The sequence below is a fragment of the Lucilia sericata genome, unplaced genomic scaffold, assembly GCF_015586225.1.
Source record: "Lucilia sericata isolate MDLA Ls3-8-SP2 unplaced genomic scaffold, ASM1558622v1 Contig000745F_arrow, whole genome shotgun sequence".
NCBI lineage: Eukaryota > Metazoa > Arthropoda > Insecta > Diptera > Calliphoridae > Lucilia > Lucilia sericata.
This window is the reverse complement of record NW_023994742.1, coordinates 87,154-101,601: the sequence shown is the minus strand read 5'-3', so window position 1 is coordinate 101,601 and position 14,448 is coordinate 87,154. Positions and strand designations below refer to the sequence as shown.

At 32.8% G+C, this 14,448-nt stretch overlaps 2 protein-coding genes and 1 long non-coding RNA gene across 3 annotated transcripts in view; 2 read left to right on the top strand and 1 right to left on the bottom strand.

Annotated features, from left to right (window-relative positions):
• Nucleotides 1–1,793: 1,793 nt before the first annotated feature.
• Nucleotides 1,794–4,330, top strand: LOC119607771 (D-aspartate oxidase). Its single transcript, XM_037961875.1, has 4 exons — nt 1,794–2,195; nt 2,261–2,384; nt 3,448–3,593; nt 3,670–4,330. Exons 1-4 carry the CDS (start codon nt 2,008–2,010, stop codon nt 4,217–4,219), a joined length of 1,008 nt encoding a protein of 335 aa, XP_037817803.1. The 5' UTR covers nt 1,794–2,007; the 3' UTR covers nt 4,220–4,330.
• Nucleotides 4,331–5,496: 1,166 nt separating this feature from the next.
• The window catches only part of LOC119607760 (ubiquitin-conjugating enzyme E2 W), a 41,043-nt gene continuing 32,091 nt past the window's right edge, over nt 5,497–14,448 (top strand). The window contains exon 1 of the mRNA XM_037961862.1: nt 5,497–5,741. Coding sequence (XP_037817790.1) covers nt 5,718–5,741 — 24 coding nt within the window. The 5' untranslated portion in view covers nt 5,497–5,717. The remainder of the gene's footprint in view (nt 5,742–14,448) is intronic.
• LOC119607761 lies at nt 5,670–6,278 on the bottom strand. The gene is made up of 3 exons (XR_005231758.1): nt 6,159–6,278; nt 5,857–6,092; nt 5,670–5,797 (listed from the first exon to the last, which is right to left on the bottom strand). It is a non-coding gene; the product is annotated as an uncharacterized LOC119607761 (long non-coding RNA).

Genomic DNA, 14,448 nt, shown 5'->3' with positions numbered 1-14,448 from the left:
TATCTATCTATCTATCTATCTATCTATCTATCTATCTATCTATCTATCTATCTATCTATCTATCTATCTATCTATCTATCTATCTATCTATCTATCTATCTATCTATCTATCTATCTATCTATCTATCTATCTATCTATCTATCTATCTATCTATCTATCTATCTATCTATCTATCTATCTATCTATCTATCTATCTATCTATCTATCTATCTATCTATCTATCTATCTATCTATCTATCTATCTATCTATCTATCTATCTATCTATCTATCTATCTATCTATCTATCTATCTTATCTATCTATCTATCTATCTATCTATCTATCTATCTATCTATCTATCTATCTATCTATCTATCTATCTATCTATCTATCTATCTATCTATCTATCTATCTATCTATCTATCTATCTATCTATCTATCTATCTATCTATCTATCTATCTATCTATCTATCTATCTATCTATCTATCTATCTATCTATCTATCTATCTATCTATCTATCTATCTATCTATCTATCTATCTATCTATATCTATCTATCTATTTTTTTGGACGTAGTGATAGTAACCTATCATCTAGTGGCCCCACGACATCTCTAATCCACCCCGGCACCGCGTCAGCATTTCATCAGGGTGGGTGGTTTAAGTTTATTTTCTTCTTTAGTTTTTTTTCTTTTTCATTCCTACATCCTCCTATTGTGGGAGGTTCGGAACTCTCAAGCATCTTTTCTTGATAACTGCATTAATATAGTTTTCACAATGATTCCACTCTTGCTTCGATTTCAGCATAATTCTTATTATATTATCTGCTGAAATTATCTCACATAACTTAGAGCTTAATACCCTTCTTTCATTTATCCACTTTGGGCATTCAAATCTATCTATCTATCTATCTATCTATCTATCTATCTATCTATCTATCTATCTATCTATCTATCTATCTATCTATCTATCTATCTATCTATCTATCTATCTATCTATCTATCTATCTATCTATCTATCTATCTATCTATCTATCTATCTATCTATCTATCTATCTATCTATCTATCTATCTATCTTTCTATCTATCTATCTATCTATCTATCTATCTATCTATCTATCTATCTATCTATCTATCTATCTATCTATCTATCTATCTATCTATCTATCTATCTATCTATCTATCTATCTACCTATCTATCTATCTATCTATCTATCTATCTATCTATCTATCTATCTATCTATCTATCTATCTATCTATCTATCTATCTATCTATCTATCTATCTATCTATCTATCTATCTATCTATCTATCTATCTATCTATCGAGATAATGGACTTCTTTCAAATACTCTAATAATTTGATGACTTGAATAAGTTTAAGTCGTCCCACAGTGCTGCAATTTCAAGTTCGAAAATTTAAAAGCTTTATTACAGGTTACTCATACTTGCCCATAGATGTCTCTCTTTTTACTTTAACAAAATAGCTTTTCTGATAATCAGCTGACAAAGTTTGTTTTTGTTTATATTTTGTTTCCAATTATTCTATATTATATCCCAGCAAAATTTACATAACAAAGTTGTTGTTTAATCGGTGTTTATTAGATGGCGGAGATGCTCGATTAGCGTATCGTTAAAGAATCAATGCAAATATGATGGTCTTGTTTTGTAAATATTTTGGACGATATATTTATTAGATGTATTAACGGCGTAATAGATTGGATTTAGAAATTCATTTAGAATGAGTACTATTATTTAAGTCACGAAAATTATAACATTTTTTTGCTGGGATATTCAAAAATAATACATACATATATTTGTATACATATTCGAATACGATTCCAAAAGATAAGAATTATGAAAAAAATTAATTTAATATTTTAAATACAAAAATTAATATTGAGTATTTAGTTGTCATTGCGCTAGTTAACACACAGCGTAAACTAATCTCTTGTCAACGACTTTTGGGTGTTTGGAAATATATTTAATTTCTTTATCTTTTTTTTCAAAAATCTTTTCTTTAACAACAAAATGCATTTCGGTATTGTGGGTAGCGGTATTATTGGTCTAACCACCGCGCTAGAGTTGCAGCAAACATTTCCCAATGCTAAAGTAACCATTTTGGCTGATCGTTTCAATGAGGACACCACCAGTAATGTGGCTGCTGGTATTTTCCGTCCCAGCACCAGTTTTATGGGACCCACCAAGGAAATTACACAGTAAGTTCAATATCAATTTATTATTTTAAAGGCAAATTATTTATTAATATTTAAATTGTTTGCAGACAATGGATAAATGATGCTTACTATTATTGGGATGATATACGCCGTTCCAAGGATGCTGCCTTAGCCGGTGTCTGCCAGTTGTCTGGTTATATTTTCTCCAGCATTTCACCTTCCATAGTTCGTGTAAGTGACTTTTTTAATACTTGTTTTTGTTTAATTTTTTAATCAATTAAACATTTTTTAAAATTTCCGATAAGATTGTGTAGAAAAGAACGAATCTTGTTTCGATTTTGAGTACATTTTATCGTTGCGATAGTTACTCTAATCTTTATCAACTATTAAATTTTAATTGACAATTGACGAGTGTAGGTTTGGGTGTATAGCGTGACCATTGATAAGATTTTTTTATGTCCTAACGGCAAATTTTTGGATTATTTATTGCATTTGCTTGAAGAGTGTAATAACTATGCTTGGCTTACATTTTTAATTGAGAATTCGCAAAGATTTTACCAAAAAGTATGAAAATCCACGACAACTGAATCTTCGCTTCAGATAAGATTCCGCCAAACATTGTCAATTCAACGAGAGATGTATAAACCGGAAATTTTTTGATTCTTAAAAAAACTATCGGCCACAGTTACAATTTTACAACAACATTAATTGAAAAATTAAGCTTTTTGTTGTATGCTCTGAAAGCCCAATCTGTCGACATTGGACTAAAGATGTAATCTCTGTTATATCTTCTTAAAAATTTGTTGGCCAGTGTGGTTCTTCAAGTGTTTTTCAACATTAGTCGAAATTTACGATCTATAAACGATTTTCGAATCTTTTGATGAAAAGTCTAGTCGACTTCGATTTTTGTCCTAACAGAGCTGAAAAGTCGGAAATTTTTTAAGAAAGTTTCAAATAATCGATTTTGTAATTAAAAATCGTTACAGTTTCATACTTATACAAAAATTTCGATAAGTTTTAAGTTATGACTGTCTTGTTGCAATTGAATAATTTGTATTCATTAAATCTATATACAATCTATGGCAATAACAACAAATTTTTAATTTAATCTAATGTTTAAGAGAGATGACAAAGCATAAATTAAATTTAAAACATGTTCAAGTATTCTCTCATAACAAATAACAAAATATAATACAAGTATTTACGAAAATCTGAAAGAATCTTTGATATTTTTTTAAGTTAGGGAGTCAATTCAAATTATATTTCAACTTTATCCAAATGTTTTTCTTTACAGAATCATTATATCGAAAAATTGTTACCTATTTATCGTCAAGCCACTGAAGAAGAATTCAAATTGTGTCATGGCGATTGGAAATATGGTTCCTTCTTTACCACCTGTGTTACCGAAAGTCGTTTGTTTTTGCCTTACGCTACTAGAAAGTGAGTAAAGATTCCTTTACTGGGAGATGATGGCAATTTTCTTTGGTAAACAATAATTTTTTTAATTGATCTCTAGATTCAATGAAGCCGGTGGTATTGTACATTTCCAACATGTCAACTCTTTGACTCAACTACCCGTTGATTATGATGTTGTTATAAACTGCTCTGGCATGGGTGCCAAAACACTGTGCAATGACCAACAATTAGTACCCATACGTGGACAAATTCTTAAAGTTCGTGCTCCTTGGATAAAAACTGCATTTTACGGTGATTATGATACCTATATTGTACCTGGTTTTGAAACTGTTACTCTGGGTGGCTGTCGTCAGTTTGAAAGTTATAATATGAATGTTTGTAAATATGATTCGATGGCTATTAAGGAACGTTGTTATAATATGTTGCCCAGCTTGAAAAATGCTGAAGTTGTACGTGAACTAGTTGGCTTGAGACCCCATCGTGCTGTTGTCCGTGTAGAATCGGAAGTATTGCGCAAGCAAAACGGACATTCTGTTAAAGTTGTTCACAATTATGGTCATGGTGGTTATGGTGTTACTACAGCACCTGGTACTGCTAAATATGCTGTTAAATTGGTTCGTGATATGTTGGTTGGTAATAGTAAATTATAAATATTTGTTATTACAGTTGTTTTTGTTGTCTTCTATTTAAGTGAAAATGTTAAATATTTTTGTAGATCAAAGTTAAATGTTTTAATTAATAAATGTGTAATATGTAGTGAATTCTTTTTTTTCAATTATTAAAATGTAACAATTTTTCGGATTAATTAATGAAATAGCAGGGTACATAACCGAAATGTCAAGGATTCCAAATTTCAAAGGGAATCCATTAAGTTGATCTATATATTTATATGAGAAGCAAGAAACTTTGAACAATTAGATCAGATTAGATCTTGTGTCTCCGGCAAATTAGAAGTTAGTTTGACTCTGTCAGACTGAGAGACGTATGCTTGATTCCCTTCAGATACATTGGTAAAGTAAAGCACAAATCTAGGCCTCCATCGTTATGCATAGGTTTGGATTTGGTGTTACATACATTCTCCTTTCAAACTAACTAACTAACTAACTAACTAACTAACTAACTAACTAACTAACTAACTAACTAACTAACTAACTAACTAACTAACTAACTAACTAACTAACTAACTAACTAACTAACTAACTAACTAACTAACTAACTAACTAACTAACTAACTAACTAACTAACTAACTAACTAACTAACTAACTACTAACTAACTAACTAACTAACTAACTAACTAACTAACTAACTAACTAACTAACTAACTAACTAACTAACTAACTAACTAACTAACTAACTAACTAACTAACTAACTAACTAACTAACTAACTAACTAACTAACTAACTAACTAACTAACTAACTAACTAACTAACTAACTAACTAACTAACTAACTAACTAACTAACTACTAACTAACTAACTAACTAACTAACTAACTAACTAACTAACCAACTAACCAACTAACTAACTAACTAACTAACTAACTAACTAACTAACTAACTAACTAACTAACTAACTAACTAACTAACTAACTAACTATCTAACTAACTAACTAACTAACTAACTAACTAACTAACTAACTAACTAACTAACTAACTAAATAACTAACTAACTAACTATCTAACTAACTAACTAACTAACTAACTAACTAACTAACTAACTAACTTACTTACTAACTAACTTATTATTAAAAATACTATTTTTTTCTTCTTTATTTCGTAAAAATAAACACAATATAAAATAACGGCAAATTTTAACAATTTTCTAGCGATTTTGAATATTCCAAGTTTTTAAAAACGAAAAAAGTTATCATTACTGGTTTTGATAGACAACGAAAGCTGAAGCAAAACAAATGTTAATAAATTATTGAGAAAAGTAAGAAACGTCAATAGATTTTTTTTAGTGTCAACAATTAACAGAAAAATAGAAGAAACTTATGGAAATTTAATTAATAAATAATCAAAAAAAAAATATTTAAGCTGTTTGCTTAAGTTAATTTATTAAAAAACAAAATCCTTTCGCAGATTTATTACTCTGTAGTGTGTGAATACAAAATAGTGTTTAAAATTTTAAGAAAATTTACCAGAAAAATGTCATCAATGTCACCAAGTGAGGTAAGTTTTTTTCATCCAGAATTCAAGACCAACCATCTGAAGAATGAAAAACAAAACTAGAGAATATATTGTAGTATTAGAATATACTAAAAACATCATTTGCAATATGACTTACTAACTGCTAGAGCTGTGAATTTAAATGGTCAAACAGTCGGGTTTAATGACTTATCTCGATAGTAGGCGTTTAATGTAAAAAAGGATGGTTGTACCCCTTTACCCTTCCATTTAAATACATTCAAGTGTGTACATTCAACCATACAAACGATGTGTATATTATGGCAATTGTTGTGGAATATTCTTATAGTCTGTAGAGTTTTGAACAAAGAGATTTGTTTTTGCTATTTTCTTGTACTTTAATGGCAGATGATTGTTTATTTTAATAATTATAACGTGTACATTTTTATAATATATACCTACATATATATTTGTAATAATATTAAGTTCGAAATACTTTCTTAAGATTCTTTAATCTTTATTTTATTTTAATATTTAATAGCGATAAGAAACTTTGCATCAAATAGTTTCTTTAGAATTTTTAATACTGTGTTTTCTATGCCTAAATGCCTCAGTATACTAGTATTTGTAGGTGTATATTGCTTAAATTACTTTAAATAGATCATATGATCTATATATATTTTGCAATGCAACAAAAACAAAGAAAAAAACTTTGTAACGTCAGCACTTTATACCAGCTTGTAGTATCCAGACAAAATTGCAAACAATTTTTAACGCTGAGCTGCAGTACTGGCTTTACTATTCTACTTTATCCCTGTATTAGGTGATGAAATCGTCTTGAATCGATTAAAGTAATATATGTAAAATAATGAAATATCTTTCCTATTTTCTCATAAGGTTTAAGAATAAGTCACAGAATTAAGATGTTAAAAAAAATTCACGGATCTGACAAGATTGTTACCTTTACCTGCGTAGCAATCTTGTCGCGATACACTCTGTGGTCATGAACTTCTGAGTTTATTGGTCTACTAAGACCTTTACTCGTACATGATCTTGGCTTTAAAGGAGTGTATACCTAAAGGCTACTCATCTCGTCAGCAATATGCATCGCTGTCTCCTTCACCATTCTGTGTTTAACCTAGATGTCGTGAAGAAACCCACTACATTTCTTATACCAGCTTCACAGTCAATATATACATACATATATACCCAGCAAAAACTCAGTAATGACTTTCAGTTGTAACTACTTACCTATTAACACACTTTTCTATGATTACTACATATCGTCCTGATTACATATAAGTAGTCTAATAACATCTTATTAATAATGTGTTATATAAATACTTTCTAATTCATTAGTCATCTTCTCCATGAAGCTATAGAAGGTATGTGTTTTTACGTACCATTTACTAATTACTTGTACGCGGTTGTGGTAAGTACTTGCCTCCAATGACATCACCATGTTCAAATAATAACTTAAAATGCTATTGTGTAAGTAAATTTTAGCATTTTAACTGCTTACATGGTAATGAAATTTTTTGCTGGGTATCTCCCTATATGCTATAATTCTTCAACCAGTTTACTGTTTGTTTAATAACACATATTTCTACCTTAAGATCTCTGCTATATTTTGGCAATCTGAAGGGATAACTTATTCCAAATCCTTCTATAAAGAAGCCAAATCTCCACATTCCTTTCGAGGCTTCGGTGTAAAATTTCATTGCACTTAAGGACAAGTGATACTTATTCTTCAATGATTCAGATTTTATCCATACTTGTTAAATAAATGGATTTAATACGAATAAAATACGTTAACTCTATTCGCTGAAAATGGAGTCATTCCTCAGATATTCCCAAAATTCTCAATAACTAAATCAAAAACGAGTATCAAATCTATCTCTTAGGGCGGGTTTCTTACTACTCAGTTAAACTAGGCTTAACTTGCTGTTACATTAAACTCGGAACAAATTTAGGCGGACTTTAACCTATGATTGTGTTTTTCAGTTATGGATTTAAGTTCAATTAACTTCGTTAGTATTGCCAACTTTTCACTCAAAAACATAAACAATGAACAGCTGTTTTTTGCAAATAATACATTTGTAAAATGAAACATTTTGGAAAAATGTTAAATAAACATTTAAAACAATAATAAATAAAACAAAACAAATCAGAAAATTGCAATTTACTTAAAATATTAAGTTTTTGTTCTTCCGAAATCATTGTTTTATTGTTTTTGTTAATTGTGTCTTCTCACTTATAACTTAAGTTTAATTGGCCAATAACACTCAGTTAAACTAAGATAATAAGTAACGTTACTGTTTACTGAAAAACACAAAACATATATTAAACTAGGTTTAACCAAAGAATGTAGATTATCTTTATCTGAAAAACCCGCCCTTAGTCTTCACTCAGTAAAGCTCTAATGTTACGTTTCGGTTGTTGTAACAGCTTAAACTATAAAATTTTTAATCCGCAAGTTCTGTATTTAGGTCCAAGCCAAGAAATTGGGCTACTTCAATTAGGTTAGTCCATAAATCTATTGGGCTAAGTGAAGTAAGGTGGGCTGGACAGTTGAATATGTGGTTTGTATCATGGGGACCCTGTCCACATGCTGGGCATATATTGGGGACGGCACGGTCTATGCGGGACCAGTAGGCGTTGAGCCTGTTGCTCCATCCCCATCTCAGTTGTGCCAGAGCAATTCTTGTTTTCCGCGGCAGGTTCTTCTCTTTTTCTGCTATGGGCGGTGGGCGACCTACAAGAACGACATTCATGTGGTAACCTGAAACCGCGTTATTGATGGCGTCTCTATGAATGTCGTTCAAAGTTGCTGTATACGAACTGCGACCCAGGAATCCTGCACATATCTTCGTATGCTCTCCTCGTATACACGAAGGTCCTTCCTTACATGCCTCGGGGGAGCATCCAACTGTGTGATGTTAAAGTTGGGATGTCTCCTCCGGTGACATCACAGGAGGAACTGTTTAGTCAGCATGACATTATGTTCCTTGACTGGGAGGACCTTCGTTTCCTCGTGTAGGTGTTGCTCCGAGGTTATTTGCATGCAGCCCGTTATAGTCCGTAGGGCAGCATTTTGGCAGCTTTGAATATTTCTCCACTGGGTATTACTCAGCGAAGGAGACCATACTGGAGCAGCATAATTGACCACTGACCGGCCAATAGTTTTATAAGTGGCCAACAAGGTTTCTTTGTCCATTCCCCAAGTGCTGCCGGCTAGCGCTTTGAGGAACTTGTTTCTACTTCGCAATCTGTGCGTGATTGCAGTGGCATGAGCTGAGGAGATTAACAGGCTGTCAAAGGTGACCCCCAAAATCTTTGGGTGGTTCACAGTCGGTATTTGGGTTCCATCGACTACGACGCCTAAATTCAAGTTTACCTGCTACGTCCAGATGGTGAAAAGTGTTGCTGAAGACTTCTCTGGTGATAGTTTTAGATTACGTCCAGTGAAGAAGTTGTGTATTTCTTCGAGATAACCATTCACTCGATCGCATAGCTCATCAACGTTTTGGCCCGTCGCCATAATGGTACAGTCTTCCGCATAAGCTATAACTTCCACACCTTGTGGAGGTGTAGGGAGTTTAGAGAGGTGAATAGGACACCGCTCTGTGGTACACCCTGTTTAACTCTACGGGTTTTGGAACACTTGTCTCTAAACTCTACCAACGACTGACGGCCACTCAGATAATTCACAATCCATTTCTTCAAGTTGTTAGGCATGGTGGACTGCAGGATGTCCTGGAAGAGTGTGGTATGGCTGACTGTATCGAAGGCCTTCGATAAATCTAGCGCCACTAGGAGTATCCTTTCACAAGTCCTGTTGGTTTAAGCCCTGTGAGATCTGAGTGGTTATGGTGGTTAATGCTGAGGTGGTGCTGTGCATCTTACGGAATCCATACTGGTGGCGAGCTGCTGTTAGATAGCTGGACAGCTGGGGGAGGAGGAGTGTCTCAAGAGTCTTCGCGACTGGTGACAGGAGGGAAATCGGTCTGTAGGATTGACCTTCTGTCGCGTTCTTCCCTGGTTTCAGTATCGGGATGACTGTACCCTTTTTCCAGGCATTGGGTATTATCAGGCTGTTCATTGACAAGTTAAAAACCATTGTCAAGTACTCGACTACCCATTCGCTAAGTTGTTTCAGCATCAACATGGATATGCCATCGGGGCCAATCTCGCCTTAGATGGTTTGGCAGCGTTGATGGCCTCTGCAACTTCAGTAGGGGTGAAGGGTTGTGGAGTTTGCGAACAACACTTCGTTTCGCCTTATCTCTCTCTGGATGCTCAATAAAAAGCCGGCAAAATGCACGCGAACACCGTTCTGGGTCGAAAATAGTGGTGTCTGCAAACTTAATCGCGACCCTGTCATGCTTCTTCGTCGGGTTGGAGAGAGACCGAACTGTAGACAAAACTTACTAACACCAGAGCTTAAGTTGCAGTTCTTCAGATGATCTAACCATTTATTCTGCTTGTCCTCATTTACCAACCTGCTGATATTGTGATTCAGCTGGACAATACGTGGGTCGTCGAGGTTGGTACTTCGGATGTCATCGCGCTCGTCTGTTAGTCTCGCTGTCTCTGCTGGGAAGTGCGGCCGCACTACAGATAGTCGACCAGCTGGAATAAAGCGGGCTGCTGCTGCGATGACAGTTTCGCTGAATTGGCTCTCTGCTTGGTGTACGTTGCTAGGAGCTGGAAGATCATGAAGTACCGGAATGACCCGAAATTATCGTCCTGTCAACTCCAGCAACAACTACAACTACTTACGTTTTGGTATATTGTGCTCCTTTAAGATAATAGAGTCGTATTACAATGATATGTAATTCCTGAGTTCGCTAGCATAGCCATCAGTTTTGACTTCCAAATGTTTGAGGTGCATGACCAAAGTGTGTTTGTAATTCTACAGAAAATGTATTCACACGAGATGTTTAATTAAAAAATACATGAATATTTTTTATTAAAATAAATATTATGGTCATAAAATCAACCACGCATACGTAATAAAAAAAAACAGAGTTCATTGGAATATTATCATTTATTTTTGGTGGGTTGGCACCATGATTTACTTTCTGTTGAAATTAAAAAAAAAATCATATAAAACAAGGAAATACTCTTTACTGTATTCCTCTGATAATTAGTCAGAAATACTTTTTTGTCATCTTTAAATATTAAGAAAAGAAATGATTGTTTACGAGGGAATATTTTAAAAATTTGTTATGTAATATTATTTTAAATTTTGAGATGAATTTTTGTTACAGTGTCAGCAAAAAGAAAACATCTGAATATTTAAATATTATGTGATAAGTAGCAAATAGGCTGATTAATTTATACAATGTATATACTTGTAATCACAATTGTCTGATATAAAATAAATATTCAATTTTTTTTGAGAATTTCCCTTTAAATTTTATTTATATTTTTATACAAAAAATAATCAATATCCTTTGATGTGTTCATGCTTATAATGCACTTTTATATATTAATAAATAAATATATTCTTACATACTATAAATGTATGTAGTATGTATTTATGGAGGTAATATATTTTTATGTGTTCATCCAATTTAATGCCTTAAATTTAATTTTATTGACAGCCCAACATGTTGTTAATTCTATACAATTTAGGTCATGTTTATTAAGTTTTAAATATGCATTTTTAAAATTTGTTTACTTTCACTCTTTCATTGTAATTTGTGTAATTTATAAACTTGCCTTCTTTGTTTTTTTTTTTTTTGTTGTTATTGGCTAAGTACTATGTATGTTAAATAAAGTGAAAATGAAAATGCAGTGCATTAGGTTTCTAAAACAATAAATTGTTAACGCCAACATTGTCTGTTTAATTTCAAAGTATATCGTGATGAATGACACGAAGGAAATAGAAATAAATTAAAAGTATTGCTTTTGAAGTCCTTGTATACTTTTAATTATAAATACATATGTTTAGCTTTATATTATAAAGTTTTTTACTCTAGTTTATCTAGTTTTCTTTTAATAAACACCATACAAATTAAAACTTTATCCTTTATAAGAACTTTGGAATCAATATTTATAAATAAACTAGCTTAATTTAATTCATTTATGTAGTGCCAAACCTCCAATTGAAAGCACGCCCGTTATTCTCTAAATGTTCACATGAATGTCAGAGTTTTTTATGTAAAATTTTAAGATTCTAGCTCTAGTAGTTTCCAGATATACAATTTTTCTATTTCATTCATGTGGGGGCTTCAAGCTCCCCAGATGAAAGTCCGATCTTTTTCCTCCAAAATATTCAGATGATTATTGAAGTAATTTCTGCAAAATTTGAAGAATCTAGTTGTATTAGTTTCCCAGATAAACGAAATTTTATATTTAAGTCATATGGGAGTTGTCAAGTTCCACATTGAAAGTCCGCCCGTTATACTCTAATTGTTCAGATGAAGGTCAAAGTTTTTCAAGTAAAATTTGAAGATTCTAGCTCTAATAGTTTCTAAGATATACGATTTTTTCTAATTAATTCATATGGGGGCTCCACGCTCCCCATATGAAAGTCCGCTCGTTTTCCCCCAAAATGTTCAGTTGAATATTAAAGTAATTTATGTAAAATTTGAAGAATCTAGTTCTATTAGTTTCCCAGATAAATTAATATTTGTATTTAATTAATATGGGAAGTGCCAAGTCCCCCATTTAAAGTCCGCCAATTATTCCCTAAATGTTCACATTAATGTCAAAGTACTTCATGTAATATTTAAAGATTCTACATCTAATAGTTTCTCAGATATAAGAATTTCTCTATTAAATTCATGTGGGGGTTTCAAGCCCCCAAGATAAAAGCCCGCCCTTTTTTCTCAAAATGTTTAGATGAATATTAAATGCAAAATTTAAAGAATCTAGTTTCCCAGATAAACGAAATTTTGTATTTAATTAATATGGGAGGTACCAAGTCCCCCATTGAAAGTCCGCCCGTTATACTCTAATTGTTCAGATGAATGTCAAAGTTCTTCAAAGTAAAATTTGAAGATTCTAGCTCTAATAGTTTCTCAGATATACGAATTTTTCTATTTAATTCATATGGGGGCTCCAAGCCCCCCCAGATGGAAGTCCGATCTTTTTCATCCAAAATGTTCAGACGAATATTTAAGTTCTTAGTGCAAAAGTTGAAGAATTTAGTTCTATTATAATAAACGAATTTTTGCATTTAATTAATATGGGAGGTGCCGCTCCCCTCATGGATAGTCCGCCAATTTATTTCCCAAAATGTTAACATGGATGTTAACGTTATTTGTGCAAAATTTTAAGATTCTAACTGTAATTGTTTCTAAGATAAACGAATTTTTGTTTTTAATTTATATGGGAGGTGCCACGCCCCCTAATGCTAGTCCGCTTACTTTTTGTCCTAAATAATCATATTGACACTAAAGTGGCTCCGACAAAATTTGAGGACTCTAACTGTTATATTATCTCAAATATACGGATTTAATATTTTCTAATATGGGCGTGGCACCTCGCCCACTTGAAATTTCAAAATAAAAAGTAGCCTATTGCCTATTCCAGACATACACGTATAACGTTCAAACATACAAACAAACACACATTCATTTTTATATATATAGATTAGTAACCAAGGCCCAAAGGACGATTTCTCAGTAAAAAAGAGATATCTAAACAATAGCATTTTTATGGCTTTTTACTCTTTCATACCGATTATCCCCGAGTAACTTTGTACCCATATGTAGCGAAATACCGATAACATGGGTCCCAAGGTATTCGAATCTATTTTCAATCACAGCCTGGAAATTACTGAAAGAATGTTTCACTGTTCCATACGCGTGGTATACATATATTCGCCTAAATCCGTTCTCTAAATTTTGTCGAGTAGTAGCCGTACAATCTGTGTGTCCACTAAGATTAGGCAACATCATACTAACCTTGGACTTATTTGTTGCTTTCCTTATCTTTTCGAACGAATAACCTCGTATCCATATGATGCCTAACACTTAAAAAATATTCAGTAATGACTCTTCAGATTTAACCTTATTTGCTGATATCGCTGGCAATGTCGAGCAGATTTTAAACTTGGACTGTAAATAGAACCACAAACGTTTCTTTAAAAAGGGGTTCTGTGCCTTACCGCACACATGCACACGGAGATCTTTTAATAGAAGATGAGAATTTAGATGTTTAGAACAGTACTCCCGTCTGAAGGAAAGAATAACAATAAGTTTGGAGGGGAATCCTCCAAAGAGGTCACCTATAAAGCTATCATATTTCCCTGATGAAAACCTGTTGGCTGCCATTTTCCACAAAGCCTGCTATTACATAGTGACCTCTTATAATTTCTAATAAGTTCATAATTATGTTTTTATTCAGTACTATTTTAGTTGTCTTGGTGCCCAAGACCAGAAAGCCTTAAATACCTTGCAACCCATCCTACTACGACAAGTTTGATTGATAAAGTCTCGGAAATGCTTACAGATCAACCTGAAGTAATGGCAAAAAGGGGGATACACTACCTTTTCCCTACTGTCAAGTTCCCTGATCCCTGTCTAGGCAGTTCATCCAAGATTTCATTGCAGATTAACCTATTGTTATGGCAAATAGGGGAATACACCCCCTCTACTGTCAAGTTTTAGGTCTGATCCTTGTCACAAGCTAACACACACAACCTAACAATCTATGTACGTTAAAAAGGAACAAAAGCTCAGTATCATCCCCTAGGTTTGACTTAATAACTCAGCAATCTAAGAGCAGAATTCGTCTA

Coding starts and splice junctions, on each gene's coding strand:
- LOC119607771 (XM_037961875.1), top strand. CDS start 2,008: ATGCATTTCGGTATTGTGGGTAGCGGTATTATTGGTCTAACCACCGCG. Junction 2,196..2,260: donor CCCACCAAGGAAATTACACA/GTAAGTTCAATA, acceptor AATTGTTTGCAG/ACAATGGATAAATGATGCTT. Junction 2,385..3,447: donor TTTCACCTTCCATAGTTCGT/GTAAGTGACTTT, acceptor TTTTCTTTACAG/AATCATTATATCGAAAAATT.